General features: G+C 35.6%; 1 protein-coding gene across 1 annotated transcript; it reads right to left on the bottom strand.

Annotated features, from left to right (window-relative positions):
* Positions 1-62: 62 nt before the first annotated feature.
* On the bottom strand, positions 63-20,204 carry LOC124646153 (venom dipeptidyl peptidase 4-like). The gene is made up of 13 exons (XM_047186234.1): positions 20,068-20,204; positions 14,618-14,777; positions 13,613-13,707; positions 13,163-13,240; positions 10,296-10,348; positions 8,730-8,917; positions 8,287-8,456; positions 7,433-8,077; positions 6,975-7,200; positions 3,809-3,959; positions 2,318-2,478; positions 1,728-1,933; positions 63-304 (listed from the first exon to the last, which is right to left on the bottom strand). The coding sequence occupies exons 1-13, from the start codon at positions 20,068-20,070 to the stop codon at positions 209-211; spliced, it is 2,232 nt and encodes a 743-aa protein (XP_047042190.1). The 5' UTR covers positions 20,071-20,204; the 3' UTR covers positions 63-208.
* Between the last annotated feature and the right edge of the window lie 992 nt (positions 20,205-21,196).

Raw genomic sequence — 21,196 nt, 5'->3', positions numbered from 1 at the left:
GAAATAAATATTAATGTTGCGGTTTGTACATTTGCAGAGTTTAAAAGGAAATGAAACAACAGTTGTTTTAAGCGTATCTTTATAAATTACAATTAAAATTATGCTTAAATCGAAATAGGTCGTGACTATATACAAGTTAGACAGAATTTTCTTCGTGAGTCGAGATCACAGTAGGACGAGCACAGCACTGAGTGACGTTGGGACACATTCACTCGCACTTAAAACATTTAGTCCAGAAATGATCCAGCATGTGATAGAAATGTCGACTAACGCCCAGTAGTGAGTGCTTTTCGTCCGCGTAGCTCTGGAAAAGAAAATAAAAATATATGAAATTGTGTGCGAAGTAAAAGATGAGTATAGCCCGCAGGATTGCCCGTATCGGCTTTGTGAGGACCATAGTGTTGAATAAATAGTGTGGTATGGTCATAGATATAATATTACTAAACAAGATTGCGCACGCTCAAAATATATATTTACGAAAATGAACTCTATTCTAACGCAATAAGGTACTAAATTGGTTGCATAATACACAGAGGCAAATCCGAGCCGAGAGGGATAGTTCGAACGGAGGCTGTTTGTCTCTTTCTAACACCTTGCCAGCATAAAAAAATGTTGTGATCAAAAGTTTTGTCTTCCCAAAAACAATTGAATCACTTATATTTTTATCTTATTTTGACAATTGTAAGTCAACAAATTAATAACAATCGCATTAATTTATTCGTATTTATTATTAAAACATAAACAACATAAATTTTTATTTTGCTTTTTTTTATTTTCTAGCGGTAACCCTGAACATTCTTGGCGCGTAATCAGCATTTAAAATTTTGTTTATTTTTTTTTTGTATTAAATCAATTTAAACTATTAAAATGGTGAAAAAGTGTTGCGTTTCTACTTGCAAAAGTGAATCCTATGGTGGTTGCAATATATCGTTCCACAGGTTAGCTAATAATAACATTTTCGTAAACCAAACAACTAGGGTGCCCATGAATTCTTGTAACGAGTCAAAATATAGGTGATGGATTTTAAAACTGTTGTACTATTGTTATAGCTTCCCAAAAAATGAAGAAAGGCGACATAAATGGCTCAGCAGTCTATATATGAAGTAGAAATACAAAAAAAACAGTCTTCACTTCGAATCTTCCTGCTTTTATACTGCTAATTTCCGCTAATTATTAAAAGCCTTTATTAGTATCTTAAGGTCACAAACTGCGTAAGTTAAAACTTCAATACTAATCTGTGTTTAATAATCTTAGCAAATTCGGATTTGTCTCACATAGCTTAATTTCATAGTCACCCTATTAGAAAGGGACAGACAGCCTCCGTACTAACTGTTTCACTCGGCTCGTTTTTTGGGTTTATATGCGCAGTCCTGTTTACTATAAGGTTGTTTGGTTCCCATCTACGATTTTGTGCCTCTCTATACTAGACGATTCTAAATCATGTTTTTTTCCGTAACTGAACACAGTTTTTAAATAGCTGATTGTTTAGCAACCGCTAACAAAATTACGTAGCATAGTGTCGAGCTGAAGCCGAGATAATGAAGATGGAATTTAATGGAAAGAAATGTAATGCACAGTAAGTCGATATGGCTAAAAAGAAGGTTAACGAAGAAAGATAAAAGAGTATAGAAGAAAACATGCTGCGCTAACCCCAAACAAAATTACGACAAGGGCCGGAAGACGATGAAGAGTAAGACATACACACATAGATATACATAGGTACTAACCATCTGCTCAAACTCGATATCATTATGCTGCAGCTGTTTAGCAAGCAGCATGCTGTGCTGATAATGCACATTGTCGTCATCAGTGCCGTGCACGAGGAGGTATCGTCTCCCGCGCAGGCGCTCGGCGTGGCGGATGACGTCAGCGCGATCGTACCCCTCCGGGTTGGCCTGTGGCGTGTCCATGTAGCGCTCTGTGTACATTGTGTCTGGAAGAAAAATGTACAACTTTAAGTGGATGTGTGCTAAAGAAATTGTCATGTCTATGAGCAGATTTACAGGTTATTGATGAAAACTGTTAGACTGGGGGGAATTCAAATCTTCAAGCTGGACTTCTGGAATATTCGGCTCATAGAAACAATGGGTCATTTTCTATGAGCCGTTAGCCCGTTCTTGGTGCTGTTAGCCCGTTTCAAATACGAAGTTTTGAACATGTCCTATTGAGTCAGCTCAAGGTGCAATAAATATCTCCTAGGATGCTTTAGATGTCATCAAGTAGATTATTGTCTAGACATATTACTGAACGTCCGAAAATTGAGGGCCTACATAAAGCAAACCTTAACCTGAGTCCCTAAGTAATGTGAAGATCTTACCATAATACAACCAAGAGGTGACAGGCGCGACAGCAGCGGCACAGCTGAGGGTGTTCATGTCGTCCTGTATGAGCATCATGGTGGACACGAAGCCGCCGTAGCTCCAGCCCCACACGCCCACCCGCTCGGGGTCGATGAACGAGTACACGTTGAGAAGACTCCTTGAGGAAGATAGTAGTTTAATTTAATACATGAAAGTAATAAATAAAAAGAAGAATCTTTTATTTGGATAGATAGAAGTCATCATCCTCATCATCCTCCGAGCCTTTTTCCAACTATGTTGGGGTCGGCTTCCAGACCGTTCCAGTTTTTCATAGAAGTATTAACCATATAAAAGCAAGCTGGCTCAATAGTTGATTCCTGCATAGCTGATTTCTTAAAGGTATCTTAACGGCCTCTTCTTATGAAGAGAAAAAGCGTAACTTTCTGTAAAATTCGACTATCCAAAAGAAACTGTTCCTTCATTTCTCCTTTATACCTCTATATATTAATTTTATCTGGGGCAATTATGACTATAGCTAAAATCATTGGGGTTTGGCTCCTATTGATTGAATACTCTACTAAGAAATTCGAAAAGAAGAACTCAGTTTTCAGCCAAATTGAGAACGTTACGCAAATGAAACTTCGGTACTACATCTGGTCCGGTCACAACTGAATTCAAAGTTTTCAGTTGATGCAATCGGTCAACGTATAAAACGTTTCTGTCATACGCTGTTTCATATTCACGCCAGTTATTCAAATTGATTTAACGCCACGCGCTGCGCGGTTTTTTTAACTAATCTAATAGTTGTTTGGAGGCATACAAAACTGTTTTTCAATGTTTTTCAGGAATATGCGAAAAATACAGGTGAAACGGGGTTGAACGAATTATTGGAATAACGTGTATTTTTTTTAGTATGTATTTCAAAGCTGCAGGACGAGAGACGTAAAATATCGATACACGTTTTGCTGAAAGAGAGGTAGGTATCCTTTTTGTACGAGGTATTTACACTCTATGAACAGATTGTTCCAAACAAGATTGTTAGTTTCTAAAGGGAATTCCTCGATTTTTTTCTTTACTTCGAAAAAACTATAAATAAACAAAGACTGTCTACTTTTCTTTGGAAGACGCAATGCGACGTGAAAAGTGAGGGAGAAGAGCACTTAATTGGCTTTTTAGGTCATTAGCTCGAGTAGCTGACGCCTTTTCAAAGTAAGTAGATAACACAAAGATGCTGGATCTCAGCATTTTTCGTGTCTTTAGAATACAACATTATTTTTTAAAAATCTAATGATACGTTATACAATTAATTTGTTTTGCTGTCCATAATATTCAACTTTTAAGCTAATCCTTTATTTGCTCCTTATATTGAAACTGCCTATTCCCCTGCATCCCGAGAGAACAACTTCTGGGTCAGTAGTTTTGGCATAAAAGTCGGGCAGACAGACAAACTCACTTTGTACATTTACAATATTAGTAAGGATAAATTGCCAATAATGACCGATCCTCACCTGATCGTAGCCAAGGTGTCAGTAACCTCGACAGTTCCAAAGGCGTTGTTGATGGCGTGCATGGCTTCGACCCCCAGCACTCCTGACCCTCGCACGTCGATGGACGCCACGATGCAGCTTCTGTTCGTCGATAAGTACGTATTGTAGTATTCTGGAATGGACAAAAAAATATTGGTATTATATCTTGGGATTTAAAGCTGGGCTAATGTTTCCAAAAACTTCATGGAAAAAGTTCTAATAGCAAAGGGGCAGAATTTCTGGGACTTAAAAATAGCTCCAAATCTGTGGTCTGAAATTCTGAATCTAATTTATCCAGTATTGCCATCATAAAAAAATTAAGCACTAACCGTCTTACCACAAAAACTTTTTAACGTCAGTTTAAGACTTGTCTAAAAAAATGTCAAATTATGACGTTGACATATGGTTCATTTTGGAGCCACATTTTTTTTAGACAAGTGTAAAACAGTTGCTAAAGTTTTTGTAGTAAGGCCATACAAGTTTAATTCAAGAAGCAAGCTCAGAAATGCTTATAACAAAATTAAAAGGCTTAAACAGTGAGTATACATAGTGAAGTTCAAAATTCATTTTGCACAAACAACACACGAAGACAGAGGCTCCGTACGGAAACTTTACAAATAACTTGCAAGGTTGCGGCCTCGTCATCAAGTAATACTGCAAGCGCCCTCATTTGCACAAATATTTAACTTTCATTCATCGAACAACTAACTTTGTGTGTTCCTCGACACGTTCCTTGTAACGGAGTTTTGCTGACAAATGTGAATACGTCTGAATGACCTAAGAATATTTCTTCTGTAGAGTTAAATAAACCGGCCAAGTGCGAGTCGGACTCGCGCACCGAGGGTTCCGTACAAATCCTGGTTAGATAAAAAGTGAGTCTCGCGCCAACCGTTCAGTTTAGAACAATCATAGTTATGGTAATTTCGTGAGAGTCAAAATAGCTAATATTTTTTATTTTATAATATAACTAAAATAGTAGGCCAGTACCTTGTAAAAGTTATTTTATTAAAGTTATTTATATACAACATTTTATAGTCATCATTCAGAAATCTGATTGAAAATAACTAATTATGTCTTAAAGGTCATTGGGCATATCTGACCCGCTTTGTAAAAAGTGGCGGACATGAATCAAAGTAGTTTTAAATCGTGGAGAATGGTATGACGTTTCTTTGAATGTCCAGGATCGTTTGAAAAATATAATAGACAAGCAGTTTCAGAGGATTTTACAGGTTGCAATGCTAGTTTTTATTGTTAAAGACTTTTCATAAAGAAAGGATCTGGAAACCCTGAGTAATCGAGGGCAACTCTTGAATATTGTAGTCACGCATCGAGTCAAAACCAGACATGTGAGTGTATTTTTGAGGGTACTTGTAAACAGTGAAGGTTTGGAGCTGATTTGATTATGGAGACTACAGAGAGTCGAGGGAACTCCTGAACGGTATGTTGCAACTACCACGTGTTTGGGCTTATTTTATTCGTATTGGCGAAGACTTTCCACATAGATAGGTTTAACTGCCATTGTGGGATCGATAGCAAAGATCAGATATAGTTATGGGAACTCCTTTACAATTTATAACGTAACCTTGTGTTGGAGCTTATTTTATTTTAGGTGATGAGAATTCACTACTAATGGGATCTATTATTTTTTTAAACATGCATAGAGTTCTCTCGACTTTCTCACGTCTCCATCATCAGGTAAGCTCTAAACTTTCACTGTTTGATAGTATCACCAGACATACATCTGAGAATCAAGTTTTAATCCTATGCATGCCTACATTTTTTTATAGTTGCCCTCGATTTCTCAGGATTTCCATCATCAGATCCTGACCTGATGACAATGGAAATAAACGGCGAGTATACTCTTTCACTACAAAGAAATGATTTCTCAAATCCGTCAAATTTGGTCGTTTAAATTCCCCATTGAAATGAGGAAAATATTTGATGTTTACACCTGATTTTCTCTAGATTCTCACGGTTCACATAGATGCGACTAATGCCATAGTAAATCAGAGCCTTTATCATTATACTGTGCTATATTTCGTTCGTATCCGCCGTGGGTATGGTTTTCATACTAAGGTGCCCAATGACCTTTGAATGATTTAAAATTTTTCATAGTTTAGTGGCAATTATATTTAAGAAGTGTTTGATATGAATTTCAACTTTAATATCTCTACGCGTTCATGTAAAAAAGGGTAGTTAGTAAGTTTATAATTATTAAAAAAATATTTTATGTCGTGTAAGCAAAAATAATATTTTAATATTTTATGTAACTTCAAATTAATCATTTTCGCAATTTTTCCTTTATCTGTACTATATAACGCTGCTTCGTGGCGAATTTCAAGATTCTGAGTTCACGGGAAGTACCTTGTAGGTTTTGATTCCCTAGCGTGTGACAGAAATTCGTCTAAGGTGTCGGTATAACTGCTGTATCTTTTGATCGCGTTAACTTAGAAGTTTGTTTTTTTCACTGCCTAAAGGGACAATAGACTTAGGTATTTGGTATAAATTTCAATTTGATACCTTTATTCGTTCGTGAGAAATAAGGTAGTAAGTTTCATTTTATTAAAATATATTTTTTTATATTATATAACTAAAAAAATGAGATTTTCGTAATTTTTCCTATATTTGCATTATATGACAATACTTCATGCCAAATTTCAAGACTCTGAGTTTACGGGAAGTACCCTGTAGGTTTTGATTCCTTTGCGAGTGTCGAGAATTTGTTGAAAATATCGACATAATCGGTTGTATCTTTTGATTGGCTTGGCTTAGAAGCTTGATATTTTCACAGCTTAAAGGGACAACAGACCTGAGCATTTCATGTGAATTTCATCTTGATACGTCCACGCGTTCTTGAGATAAAGGGTCTTGACAGACAGACAGACAGACAGACAGACAGACAGACAGACAGACGGACAACAAAGTGATCCTATAAGGGTTCCATTTTTTCCTTTTGAGGTACGGAACCCTAAAAATACTATGTGGTAAGGTTTGTTCTTAGCCCTTTGCTCTCGATCATGTCATTCTTTAATACGAATATTACTACGACTCCATGTAAAGAATTGCAGACTACGAAATCGAAGCCGGCAAGCTGATACGGCCCTTCATGTGGTTCATACAATATGGCAAAAAAAATTACGACTCTTACCCAAATCGAAACTGTCCTTAACTCTGCTGGTCCCAGGGCCTGCATACACCCTGACGATCATGGGGTATTTCTCCCCAGTCTTCATGTTAGGCGGCAACAGAAGTTTCACGTGTCCCAGAGGATTCTCGCCTGCGTACACTACGTTAAACAGTATCATCGGCAACTTATATTGCCTAAGTTTTTCTTTCAGTCTTAAATTGTCTTTGATCAGTTTGAAGCTGTCTGCCTGCAAAGGGAAGATAAGTTTCAAAATATGATAACAAAATTACTGAAATAAATATTACTTCTTCCATTGTACTTATGCCGTACACACTATAGCTTCAAGGAATGCCTCCTTGAAGTAAAAGACAATACATAGATTCAAAGAATTTAATTAGTTTATCTACCAAAACATGTGTATAGCATTAACGGGGCTTATATTTACTTGCCAGTAAATAAAATAAGAATCTTGAACTCACCGCACTATTATACAAGAAAATCTTCGGTGGGTTGTAAGAAGAGCTGCAGGTAACGATAGCATAGCCGGCTCCCGGCGAGAAGGATGCGGACACGTGGTGACACGACGGCTCCCGGCATGACACACACCGTACGACACCCCCCGACGTCGCCCACATCTGTCTCAACCACGGCGAGTTGCCCGGAGACACAACATAGTACACCGTATCCGTATCCTGCTTCCATCCCAAGATCTCCGTCACCGTAGCGTTCCCAGGGCTCAAGTCCTCAGTAGTCAGAGATAGGAAGTTAAACCGACCAGCGTGTGGGAACCTCTGGTCACCATTGTACAAGTTTTGTATCTCCAACATCTTGTTTCCTGTGCTATCGAAGAATGGAGTTCTAACATCGATCCAGCCATTTGGTTCCGAGTGCTCTTTCACGATACTGCATTTGTCTTTTTCTAAATCACAGTTGACTAGTACGCTGACGTTTTGTCGTCTGTTAAGCCATAAGACTACGAGATTTTGTTCGGAGGCCCAGCTAACTCTGCCCAGGTAGTGGTCTAAGCCAACAATGTCGACCGGTGCTGGAATGTTCCATGGTTCTCCTCGAGGATCGTCCAATTTGAAGACTCGTAATGATACTAAAGGATTTTTTCGACCTGCCTGGCAATAAAAATAATGGCGTTAAATATACATACTCACCGTTATGAAGCCAACTTTGTAAAAATATGAGCAAGAAGGATATCATACATTGATATCCTTCTTGCTCATATTTTTACTTCATGTTAAGTTAAAAAGACCAGAAAGCTTGTCAGACACGGATAACAGTACCGTAACTAGAAAGAAAGACTTTTATGAAAGTTTTTATCTACCTTTGGATACTTGAAGTGTATTATTTCAGGGTACTGATTGCTGATTGCGAAAGGTTCTCCATAGTAAGGATACGTCGCCGTCTCCACCTCACTGTCGTTAAAGGACGCTACGGCCAAGTAGCTGCCTTTAGGAGAGAACCACATGGCTTCTGCTGCATTGAACATCTCCTCTGAAAGAGAATTAGAATTTAGTTACATAGTTTATATTATACATAGTTTATAGAGCAAAGAGTAGTAAGGCGTTTCGGGCTATTTAATTAAACTAGGCGCTAGCCTGTTAAGAAATATTGTGTCTGCTTTTTATCATGTTTTTTTGAGCAGAATTTCGAAAACTTCAAATACAATTTTCACGGCATAAAACCATAACCCTTAACCTTGCCACCAATGATGCCCTTATAAAACCCGTAACAAATCTTCTTCCTTCTAGTCATCTAAAGTCTCACCTTCATAAAGCCAGTCAGTGACACCATTGTATATCTCTCCAGGTATCCCGTCCCTGGTGAGAGCCACTGCCGTGTCAGAGTCCACGTCACGGACGTAGTATACATTGTTCTCCCTCACGTACGCTAGGGAACGTCCGGTACCCCAGATGACTACATCCAGGGCGTTCTTGCCAAGTCTTATGATTGACCTGATAAGGGAAAATAGACTTTAATATAACTATAATTATACTATAAATTTTACTTTTTTGCATGTGAGATGGTTTGCTAGATTCTGCTGTAGGGCTAGAGAATGAGTAAAAATAAGTATACTAAAGTTGGTATACCACTGTATGTAGGTATCTGTATGTACCTATTTAGAATAAGGATAATAATTTGTTATGTGAAACACCACATTGCGATAATTTTGTTAAATTATATTTTAAAATCGTTATCAACAGAATTGTTTTTTTCCTGGATACCTATATTGTATATTATATTGTAATAGGTAATTTAATTATATAATTTTGCGATTATTTTCTTCAACTGCAACTATATATAACAATATAAGTACTAAAATATCGTAATCTCGCAATGATACGGTTGTGCAACAAGTAGTTATACCTATTACATTGTGAGCTATTGTTTCCGTATCGAAAAGCAGTTCCCATAGAAAACTATATGAAATAAGAAAAAACTAAAACGAATGAACGAATCATTCTTATATTTTTCTTAAAGTTTGCTATTCATCTCTACAGTGCTATCAATTCAATTACAGCTTCATTATGGAGTAAGCCATTGGATGGTAAGCCATGGATAAAACAATTTTTAATTAGTCATATATGTGTTTCAAAATTATATGCTTTGTTCAGATACAGTACTAGTAAGTTATTAAGTTAAATGATTGAATTGTACAATTGTTAGACCAAGAACAATACGGTTGAAACAAAGTAAAGTATAAAAATATACTTAAGGCCCTTGAAGCCTTGTTTTGGATAACCAGGACAATGGTTTGTAGGCTGAAAGTACTATAATGACAGCGAGCATCAAGAATGACTATTATAATTTCAAAATATTAATGTTGAATTTTTTATTAGTTTTATTTTGCCAAAACATCGACTATAAAAAAGAAAAATGTATGTATAAATCGATCAATTTAAATCCCAGTTATCATGAATTTTCCTTCGATGATACAGCTATCATTATATTGGTTTGCTATGTCAAATATAATATAAGTTTTCTGACAGTAAAAACCAATAGAGGTTTCACACAGAGGTATAGTTTGTTAAGCGATGGATGCATGCTCCCAGAAAGCGAATTTATTTTCAGTACTTTGCTGTAAGTACGGGTGTTTTTATATTATTTTGACGGCCTAGTTTTAATTTTCTCTTAATTTAAAGGTCTACTGCAGATTGGGAAACAAGACATGGAGGTATCCAAACATTCAGAGTTATATTACTACGAAATACTTGGAAAATTCTCAGCATAGATAGAATATACGAGAAAAATGCAGCAAAGTTAACCTCAAGCGCAGACATACGTGCTCTTACTAGATATTTAATTCATAAGTTATTAACTTAGATCACTTACTTGGTCTCAAGGTCATACACCCAGTACTCGGCGGTGCTCGAGTGCCTGTATTTCTGAATTAGAAAGTTGAAATCTAAAGTCACGTACGATCTACTTTATATGACCTAAACCGGTACTGCGTTCGATCTATTTTATATTATAGCTAATATAAGCATGTTATTAGTGAAGCTAATTAGAAAATAATGCAATGTTATTGGCTGACCGCTTTTTGTGGTAGTGGTTATGTACCCTAATTACAATACTAGCACGACTATTTACTTATATGGAAAACTGGAATAATGTGGTCAGACATAATTTTCATGGGAAACAATTAAATACGTATTGGATCACAAATGTAAATCGATACAGATCTCAATAATAATTGTAAACACGTGTACTCTATTTACATATTATTTTACTTATTATTCGTGTTAAAACCACATCACCGCGCATATAATAATCATTTTTACCGCGCACATTTTTATTCAAAACCAAATTGCATCTTTTCAGTATCTAATTAAGATTAATATTATGTTGGATGTATTAAAATTTATGCAATAGGTAGGTACTGAATAAAAACACTCAAATGGCTCACACATAAGCTGTTCAAAATATTTACTGGTCTACCAACAAGGTCTGCCCACCAAAGAGATTTTAACAGGCGTCGTGACATAAGCAGGCATTAACAAACAAAGATGTGTGCATGGCTGGTCACCCAGCCACGGCATCTAAGAATCAGTCACGGCTTGACCTCAACTGTTAGATAACTTGTGTGTCGCAAGTTAGAGAGAACGGACGCTTTACAAACGCACATGCAACACTATCATACCATTACTATAAGAACGACATAAAATACAAACGTTGTTGAATTTTACATTGATTTGAAAATGACGTTTTTAATTAAAGACTGACGATTTTTAATTTACTCTCGTGCGTAAGTGACGTCGATTTTTAATCTTCGTATATAAATAGTGTTATGCGTGCAATCATTGCAATTGTGGGCTGTTTTTATCCGACGATTTCTATGAAATAACGCATTTCCAGCACGTTCTATTTCGCATCTTTTATAGCTTAATTGTCGAAAAACGCAATCAGTAACTAACATCCTAAATAGACTGCTTGCTTGCAGATATAGAATGCATTAATTAATTCGGGTTGTTCCAAACGGGTATCGAATGCAGAACACAACCAAAGCGCCACTCTGTACCGTTCGATTAAACATATTATGGGGAAATGCATACATTTTCCTTGTTCAACCATGCATTACAAATAAGAAATATTGTTCTTGAAAAGAAATTAATTTCTCTGTTTCCATACTTGGTTGACGAAGCTGAAACGTTGACGGTATCTGGCGTAAATACTTCATTTATCTCCGCTAATTAACGTCTTGTAACACTTTTAAGTGCGTTCTCACTTTCAATCACGAACGCTATCATGAACATCGGAATTTAATGGTGTAGTTAGACAAAAAATAAGATGTTATTTTTTCCTACTGTTACCGAATGTTTTATACCAAGTTTTCACTGTTTTTTCCCCCTGAATGCTCATTATATGCTTCTGTTTTCGAAATTTAATTGTTACGCATGAAGCTACGTAACGGATGCTTTACGCATGTGTGCAACTAATAATATACGCCATTGAATTTGATATCGGTTAACAATCAATTTTATAAATATTCTCTACGGTGTACCTATTTCTACCCGTGCATTCTTGTTAAGTTTTATACTTTATTTGATTGATGGTGAACTACGATACTGACTTATATAATTATGTAATTATTTCGTATTAATTTTTGTTATAATGGTTTTATAATTGTTTTATAATCTGTCACTTATGATTAAACAGACTTAAGTCAGCTAAGAGGCGTACAAGAAACCTTAACCACTATAAAAAATATTGTACCTATGTCATCATCATCATCATCATCATCATCAGCCTATCGCAGTCCACTGCTGGACATAGGCCTCTCCAAGTGCACGCCACTGAGATCGATTTTCGGCTTCTCGCATCCAGCTCCTGCCAGCCGTCTTGCGCAAGTCATCACTCCACCGTGCCTGAGGACGTCCTACACTACGTTTGCCGAGGCCAAGGTCATCGACATAGCCTACCGAATCAGCAAGCTGAAGTGGCAGTGGGCTGGCCATATTAGCCGAAGAACCGATAACCGTTGGGGTAAACGAGTTCTAGAGTGTACCTATGTAGTTTGAACTAAATACTCTTCATATACCTCGGTACTTTTTCTAAACCGGTAACACAGTGATCACCTGACATTCCAGTCTTATTGCAAAAACGTTGAGAATGTACTAGGGGAGCATAATAGTGCAAGAATTCTCTCGCAGGGAATCCCGGCGTTCCGCGAAAGTAGGAGATGAAGAAATCCAGTTTTAGAAGGCTGTTTCACGAATCTTCTTTGTTAGTAAGCGCATTGTTATAGAGTACAAAGTTATAAGTACTTAACTGTAGTTTTGTAGATCGGTCAGATTATGTCAAGCTATTGTCTCTTATCTTTGGGATTGATCTGCATTTGTTTTTCATTGTCGTATTTTTTTTATTCAAAGTTCTATCGATATTCAACGTTTTGTCGCTATGCACGAAAATGTATACCTACAATAAGCATGTCTAAATATAAGCTATTGCCTAATGTTAACTAAACTAATGGGTTTAAGATAAAGTTATTTTTAATTAAATTGTAAAATCATTTTAAATTATCCTTATTTACTTGAAATAACTTGATTACGTACGTTCCTAATTAATGTTATGAATTTTTCCTTTACCACTTTTAAAACCACGATAAAATTGGACGTACCTGTCTATTTATGGAAATATATCTTACATTGTGGTTAGTAACTAAACTGGGTATTTTACTAACATATAAATAAGTGACTTACTTTCTGTTTGTTTGTCGTAAGCAGCAAATAATGCAGATCTTGGGAAAACATTCCCATCGTGAAGTTGCGAATTCTTGTCTGTGAAGAAAAATACAAATAATTAGTATAACTACAATAAATTAGGCATATAAATTAAAGATTCCCATGGATTGAAAATTTCCTCTTTTTTAAAGTCGGTGAAAAATATAATGACTGACTATAATTGACTATAGATTAGGTAGGGTTGACTATAGATAGGTACCTATTATTAATTTTTGAAATGGAAGAGAATTTAACAATATTATGCACTATGTCTACTTTAACCTTAAGCTACAATGGCTAATCTTCAAACAATTGAAATGGGTACTTTATCGTTGAAAACAAATGCAAAATCAACAATAAGAGTTTAAACATATCAGAGGGAAATAATCATCTAAGGCTGTTTTATGAGAATCTTGAATCTTTTCTTACCAAGTCATTATCATCTAGTATCGGAGTGTAGATCTCTTTTGTCACATCGAATTTCCAAACTCCAAGGCCTGGCTCCTTGTAAATGTATTCTGTATCTAAAATATTAACAAAAACATTTTGTTTTATTATAAAAATAGGAATATGTAGGGTGAGATAGTTGCGTAAATGATGGTCATTCTGATTAAGAGTTTACAGTGTGTGAGTACACTACAAACTTTTAGTCGGCCAATAGTCGGTTTGGGCTCATAAATAAGTATGAAGATGAATAGTAGTAAGTACTTTACAAAGATCAGGTAATTAGCCGGTATCAAACCGACTGAAAATATTGATTGGGATCAAGATTTTCTTTAGGCTCTAGCTAGACAGACGGACTGCATTTCGACTGCAATTTGCAGTTCAAGGGCATGCAGTTGACACGACTGCAATAGAACTGCAAATCAACTTCAGAACACGACTGCACGCCGACTGCATCCCAACTGTAATCGGACTGCAAATTGCAGTTGAAATGCAGTCCGTCTTTCTAGAGCCTAATAAAAAAATTATCAATTAACGGGTCAACTGTCGGCCGACTATTTTGTCTGCAGTGTCCGGGTACATTTAAATGAATGCAAGTCCTCATTCACATGGTGTTACAATTTCGTAAGCTAAACTAACGAAGACAATTAATGCTATTAGATAGATGATGTCAAAGACTGAATCATAGTAACGCTCTAATGTCTATTCTATGATAATAATAGATGACGTCTCTAGGTACACGACAACACATTTTTAATACATCTTTTGTTTTGGTTCCGGCTCGTGTTTGAGTAACAATTGCATGATGATTTTTGATCTATCGAAAGGTTTGGCGCGGTCACGCGGTTGGTTCTTTCGTGTCTCGAAAGGCACGTTAAATGGTGGTGGAATGGTGGAAAAAAACTAAGCAGGTGATGATACGAAAGAATACATTTTTACTGCATCTTCAATATTTTGGCTTTTCTTGACCTTACAATCCTTTAAACTCACCTGAGATCCATTGTATGGACAGTTGTTCAGGGAAGAGCCCGATGGTCAATGGTACCACCTCCTCAAGGGAAAAGGTCCTCAATCCACCAGTTAAGTACGGGGACGACTCCGTGTGCCTGCTAAGCAGCGCCAGGACCAAACTGATGATCGTTTTCAGCGACTAAAAGAGAGAAAACAGACTTTAATTATGTTTATAAGGGCCCACATATGAAAACATCGTTACTACTGACCTAAAAAAATGTAAACAGCCTTAGTATTGTTTAATTAATTTATCAACAACGATTGGCATTGTATAATTCATTTGTCAATTGTATAGGTCTGTAGGTCTGTCATATTCGGTCACTGCTATGACACAGAAATGTATTAGGTGCTCCCTTTTGATACATCGTGTATTAATGCGAAAATAACTCTAGCTGTCCTGTCTGTCTGGCTTGCACGCCAAAAGCTACCTACCTATTTGGCATATACGATTATTTAAATAGTCTAGAAAGAGCCTGAGAAAAGACGTAATAGGATTTATATCTGGGCGCGAGAAATAGTTCCCTTAGGACATGGGTGGATCTGCAGCGAACAGATAGAGAACAATATATTAAAAAAATATGTAGTCTATATACCTACCTATACGTCGAAAAATCTTTCAAAACCAAGCAATGTATTTCTTTAGTTATTCGCCATGGATGCGTACAATCATAACATTTGGCCGACGCAACTTATGCTCCTGTCAAATTGATTTTTTACGCTGCAAATCAGTTGCATCACTTCTTATCGTAAATACTGAGAAGTGTATGTATACGTGTGTGTTTAAGCAAAAAGTTTGAAGTCATTTGAGGCTTAGAATATTTTTTGGTAAGGTTAGTAAATAATCCGGATTTGGTTAGGTTGTAGTTTGCTCTCTCACTTAAGGTAATCTGGTAGAAGTATTACCTAAGCATTTAAATTAAATAACTTTTGTATAAAAAAATCTATCTACATACAAAAATACATAAGGAAAATGTATTATACAGACATGATGTAGGAGCACAAAAATAATTCTAATTTAATAATCTTAATAATGATAACGAATTTAACTCGCTACGTACAAGTTTCCGCACGCTGATTTATCACAATTATTATTGTTTCTTTGTTACTTTGATTTTATATAAATAAGTTATTGAAAAATGTTTTATAACAAAATCAAGTTTATTCCTAGCAATTCGCGGGAAAAAATATTTTATTTTTTTTTATGTCAAAAGGTGTGCCTGTTAAGAGTTCCTCTGCCTCAGCCAGCCAGTATTATAAAATACAAACTTTATGGTCTTACATTTTTTGTACTGTACGAAATACTTACTTCAAAGCATTGCAACGCATAAAATTAACATTTTATAAATTCTTGCTTTGGCTTGTTTATCGAATATTTTTAAACAACATTTGTTCTGAATGCCCAACATTGCGAAAAGCCTTTAGTTATTATTTTTATTTCATGTAAAACTAGCCATTTTTCCGCGGTTTTACCTGCGTCCCGTGGGGACTTCTGCTCATACCGGGATGAAAATATAGCCTATGTTACTCGGGAAGAGTGTAGCTTAAAAATAGTAAAGATTTTTTTAATCGATTAAGTAGATTCGGAACCTTTAGGGTGCAAAAACACAAACGAATAAGATATATATTTCCTCTAAAGTTTAGAAGTATTGATTATGTAAAATGCACCGTTCTCTAACCAATGTTTTTCTAGCTAGAGCATCATTACTCAATCTGTTTGATCGTCGAAATTACTTTGACGTCCTAAAGCTTGTGTAAGTGCAATCAGCCTTTGGAGAATGTCCCAGTCAACTCCACTTGCAATATTTGACTACCTTTCCATCCGTTTGTAGGTCGACAGTTTTTTAGTAAATACTTTTTCAGTTTACAAAATATATTTGGTCGAAAACACGGAGGAAGGAAGATAGCAGAGATGCCATAAGAAGGGTAGGTCAGATCAAAAGTATCGGCTCCTTATCAAATCACAACCAATGTTATGTATGTCAAAGATAATTCTTTATTTTATTTTGAAAATAGTGAGCTGTTTCTGAGGAAGGCTACTTTCTTAGAAGATTTGCGTTATGTCATCTCCGCTAGTCATTTTTTTTCTACATGGTCGAACACAATCAAATCACACATTTGTTCTGATAGGTGTACATTTCGCCACGTGTTAGTTTATAGAAGTTAGTAGGCACATGTATTGCTGTTATAGGGTCACGATAAATAAATTCTACACAAAGAACTTCCTTTGCGTTTATTATGATTTATTTGACTTGTAACATTGTTGATTTGATCAATAATGATCACACGAGTAAATACATCCTTTCATTTAAAAATCTTGCATACTTCAGACGTCATATAGGCATGAAAGACGTAAAGAGAAATAAATATTTAACGAACTGTGTCATCCACCACTAGCCACTAGTCTCATCATCTGCCTAGCTTTTATCCAACTGTGTTGGGGTCGGCTTCTAGTCTAACGATATGCAGCTGATCGTACCAGTATTAACAAGGAGCTACTGATAATCTGACCTCCACAACCCAGTTACCCGGGTAATCCAATAACCCTAGGTAAGACTTTGTCAGACTTACTGGCTTCTGACTACCCGTAACGACAGCCAAAGATGTTCAATGACAGCCGGGACCTAAAGTTTATCGTGCCCTCCAAAACACATACATAAAATGGTCTACCTTGTCGATACCAAAATGATAACATCTCACCTTATTTTATTCAATTGTAGTAAAGTGGAAATATTGTTTTATTGTTTGATATCACCAATAACTACCGTCTAACGGTACTTTAATCAAATAGGTAAGTTGTTGTGGTGATGCTGATATTAAATACCTAATAATGTGCATTTTAATTCTGAAGCAATTTTACTTATTTAGTTGAATTTATATACAGATTGGAGTAGGTACCATATACTGGCTTGCGAGTTATTTTATTGAGTTGACAGATTCTTTAGACTTATTTTTATTATCATACAGCTATTTATCATCATCACGTTTTCTTCTCAACCCCTCGATATAAATGTGTCATAAGTAAATAACTACACCTTGATATTACTGCAAATAGGCCTCTATTATATAGATCTGGTTAAACTTCAAAGACATTTTTTACAGTAAAATCCTGTTAAAATGATTTTCTCAGACATAATATTCCTAATCTTTGAGAAAATCATACAAATAGTTCAGCTAATTGGTGTAATTTTAACACAGCCAACAGTTCATGTCAAACAAATGCCCTGTACCTACAACGGATATACTGATCCAGGTTGACAAGTGCACGACATATAAAGCAATGTTACTCACGTAAGGAATGAATGTGTTATGTTATGTTAGAAAAATGTTTGCATTAGTGTCAGTAACAATAACTAACAAACAAATATTGTTTTGCGCTTCTTTCATTCCTTATATCATTATTTTTTTAATGCACCTAGTGTCTACGAATTAAGTGTACATTCAGCCTTAGAACCCTTCTCAGAGTTTAAAATCGATTCAGTGAATCTAATTCTGGATCTAGCTACTTAATTTTGTATATATATTTAATCTTGGCATTGATTATGTTGGTTTTATATAATAAATTAATTCATATTTATTATTATTATATTCATCGTAATTAGAGACTTTAATAATTTAATTAGTCACCGGCATGGTATTGTTTTCTGTAGTATGCGCATAGACATAATATTAGTAAACAGGACTGCGCACGTAAACCCAAAAAACGAGCCGAGTGAAACAGTTAGTACGGAGGCTGTCTGTCCCTTTCTAATAGGGTGACTATGAGATTAAGCTATGTGAGACAAATCCGAATTTGCTAAGATTATTAAACGCAGATTGGTATTGAAGTTTTAACTTACGCAGTTTGTGACCTTAAGATACTTATAAAGGCTTTTAATAATTAGCGGGAATTAGCAGTATAAAAGCAGGAAGATTCGAAGAGAAGACTGTTTTTTTTTTGTATTTCTACTTCATATATAGACTGCTGAGCCATTTATGTCGCCTTTCTTCATTTTTTGGGAAGCTATAACAATAGTACAACAGTTTTAAAATGCATCACCCATATTTTCACTCATTACAAGAATTCATGGGCACCCTAGTTGTTTGGTTTACGAAAATGTTATTATTAGCTAACCTGTGGAACGATATATTGCAACCACCATAGCATTCACTTTTACAAGTATAAACGCAACACTTTTTCACTATTTAAATAGTTTAAATTGATTTAATACAAAAAATATAAACAAAATTTTAAATGCTGATTACGCGCCAAGAATGTTCAGGGTTACCGCTAGAAAAAAAAAAAAAACAAAATAAAAAATTATGTTGTTTATGTTTCAAGAATAATAATTTATATAAATAATTTATTCGTATAATAAATTAATGCGATTTTTATTAATTTGTTGACTTACAATTGTTAAAATAAGATAAAAATATATGTGATTCAATTGTTTTTTTGGGAAGACAAAACTGTTGATCACAACATTTTTTTATGCTGGCAAGGTGTTAGAAAGAGACAAACGGCCTCCGTTCTAACTATCCCTCTCGGCTCGGATTTGCCTCTGTGTATTATGCAACAAATTTAGTACCTTATTGCGTTGGAATAGAGTTCATTTTCGTAAATATATATTTTGAGCGTGCGCAATCTTGTTTATTATATTACATCTATGAGTATGCGTGTCATATCAATCATCGAAGTCGTGTGCGCGACTTCGATGATTGATATGTCTAATTTGACAAAACGGTGACGGTCATATTCCTCTTTCATGCCACTTTAAATCGTCTTCAATGACAACTATTGTTCTGTTATCTATGAACGCAAATCTATGCAGACCTCATTGTGAAAATTGTTTTAAATAACAAAAAGTTTGAAGTTGAATACACACGCACACATCTGTTATTTAAATCACCTGGCAATGGTCGAAGTTAATAAAATTAACTGTTGGCCTAACATTACCAAAGGCAATTGAGTGTGTACCTGTGTTTTACGGTCAAAACGTTTTATGAAGGTACAGGCTGTAAACTTAACACATTCTTGAGAAAATCGAACCTTTGCCATAAAAAAATAAACTAGAATTAGTAGAATAAATGAAATTGGATGCCTTATTTTCTAATTTAAATGTTCCTTTTCAAATTAATTATTTATTGTTGTAATTGTGCATTAAATACTTATGAAATAAACGTATGGCTGCGAAATGCGAATGCAGCACTTAATTGATTAAAATATTCAATCAATTTAACAGTTAAACGTGCATAAGTTTTAATATTAACACAATGAGTATTTTGAATCAAGGACTAAGAAATCACACGAAAAAACTGTCATTTTAACGTTTCATAAAAACCCGAAAAATATACTGAATATTTTTTAACAATCAAAACAAAAATATCCTCCAACCAACTGGCTTATGAATGACCGTGATAGTATATATCAATAAACAGACGGAAATACTCACCATTTCACACGCGTACACGCAAGTACCGCAGGATACGAGGTCGAGACCTCCTCAATGAATGTTAATGGTCCAATCAGTGGTCATCACTCACATGGCACTGTGTTGCGCACGAGTTGACGCGGTCGCGCGCGGTTACCGACTGCGGTAAGCGCGGCCAAGCCTCCCGATCTTCAGTATCCTAAATCGCGAGAACTTGTTTAGGGACGTAAACATTATTAGTATGCAAGTTAACAAGACTGTTCTATATTTAGATTAAGCGCAGCCAAATATCACGACTTGGTACTTGCCTGAAAATTATAATTGAGTACCTACTTGGATTTTTTTTTTCATATCACCTGTACCTACGTAACACGAAGATTTATGGAGAATTAATACTTACCATTTTAACGGTATCTTCACGCTATGAGACATTAGTCATCATAGGTCATCATTCCACTTTTCCGTATGGCAAAAAAGTTAAGCCAAAGTTAACACTTAATATATTGCTATAATTTGTCTTTGCAAATGACGCAAGCGCACAATGTTCTCGTCTCACAGTTCTCTTCACATGCAGTTATGTGAGCTCTTATACAAGATCCTTTCCAAATTCAGAAGGAAACCCAAACAAAACAAGAAGACCGACCCAAATATAAACGAGTAAATGACGCCTTTTTTGAACATCGACAGTTAAGTTCAGAAGTAAAAGTTTGTACAAGATTTGTGACTTTCAAAGCAGTAGGTATGGTTATTTTATTTGAAGCCAAAAATATCCAGCCGTTGGAATATGGCAATCATAGAAATAGTTACCACAGATTACCTTAATAGTTACTTCGGAAATACCTACTGAAGCCCAAGTTTGAATCTTCGAACCAAACCTAAGTAGATTTTTTTGGAGCTGAGCACGATGGGAAAATGTTATAAATTGGGTCAATGTTGTACCTACTACTATCAAAATTATGACTAATGAAGGCAAATACCAAAACTAGACTAGAGCCAGAGTAACGCGAATCACACAATACTTCTTATATTTTTTGTCTGTTGCAACTTTAATTTTAGCAGGGACCTTACAAACGACCTTCGAGTTATTATAACCAGAACGCCTCAATTTCTTTGCAAATCCGGTTTCGCGCCCATCTTCAAAGACAAGAGT

Source organism: Helicoverpa zea, chromosome 3, assembly GCF_022581195.2.
Source record: "Helicoverpa zea isolate HzStark_Cry1AcR chromosome 3, ilHelZeax1.1, whole genome shotgun sequence".
NCBI lineage: Eukaryota > Metazoa > Arthropoda > Insecta > Lepidoptera > Noctuidae > Helicoverpa > Helicoverpa zea.
The sequence above is the reverse complement of the archived record's forward strand: the minus strand, read 5'-3'. Positions and strand labels throughout refer to the sequence as shown.

Bases quoted from the DNA above. Each gene is read 5' to 3' on its own strand.
- LOC124646153 (XM_047186234.1), bottom strand. The intron at 13,708-14,617 runs GTGAGTTTAAAG...TTAATATTTTAG, and splicing joins GTCCATACAATGGATCTCAG to ATACAGAATACATTTACAAG. The intron at 13,241-13,612 runs GTAAGAAAAGAT...TTTTCTTCACAG, and splicing joins TACTAGATGATAATGACTTG to ACAAGAATTCGCAACTTCAC.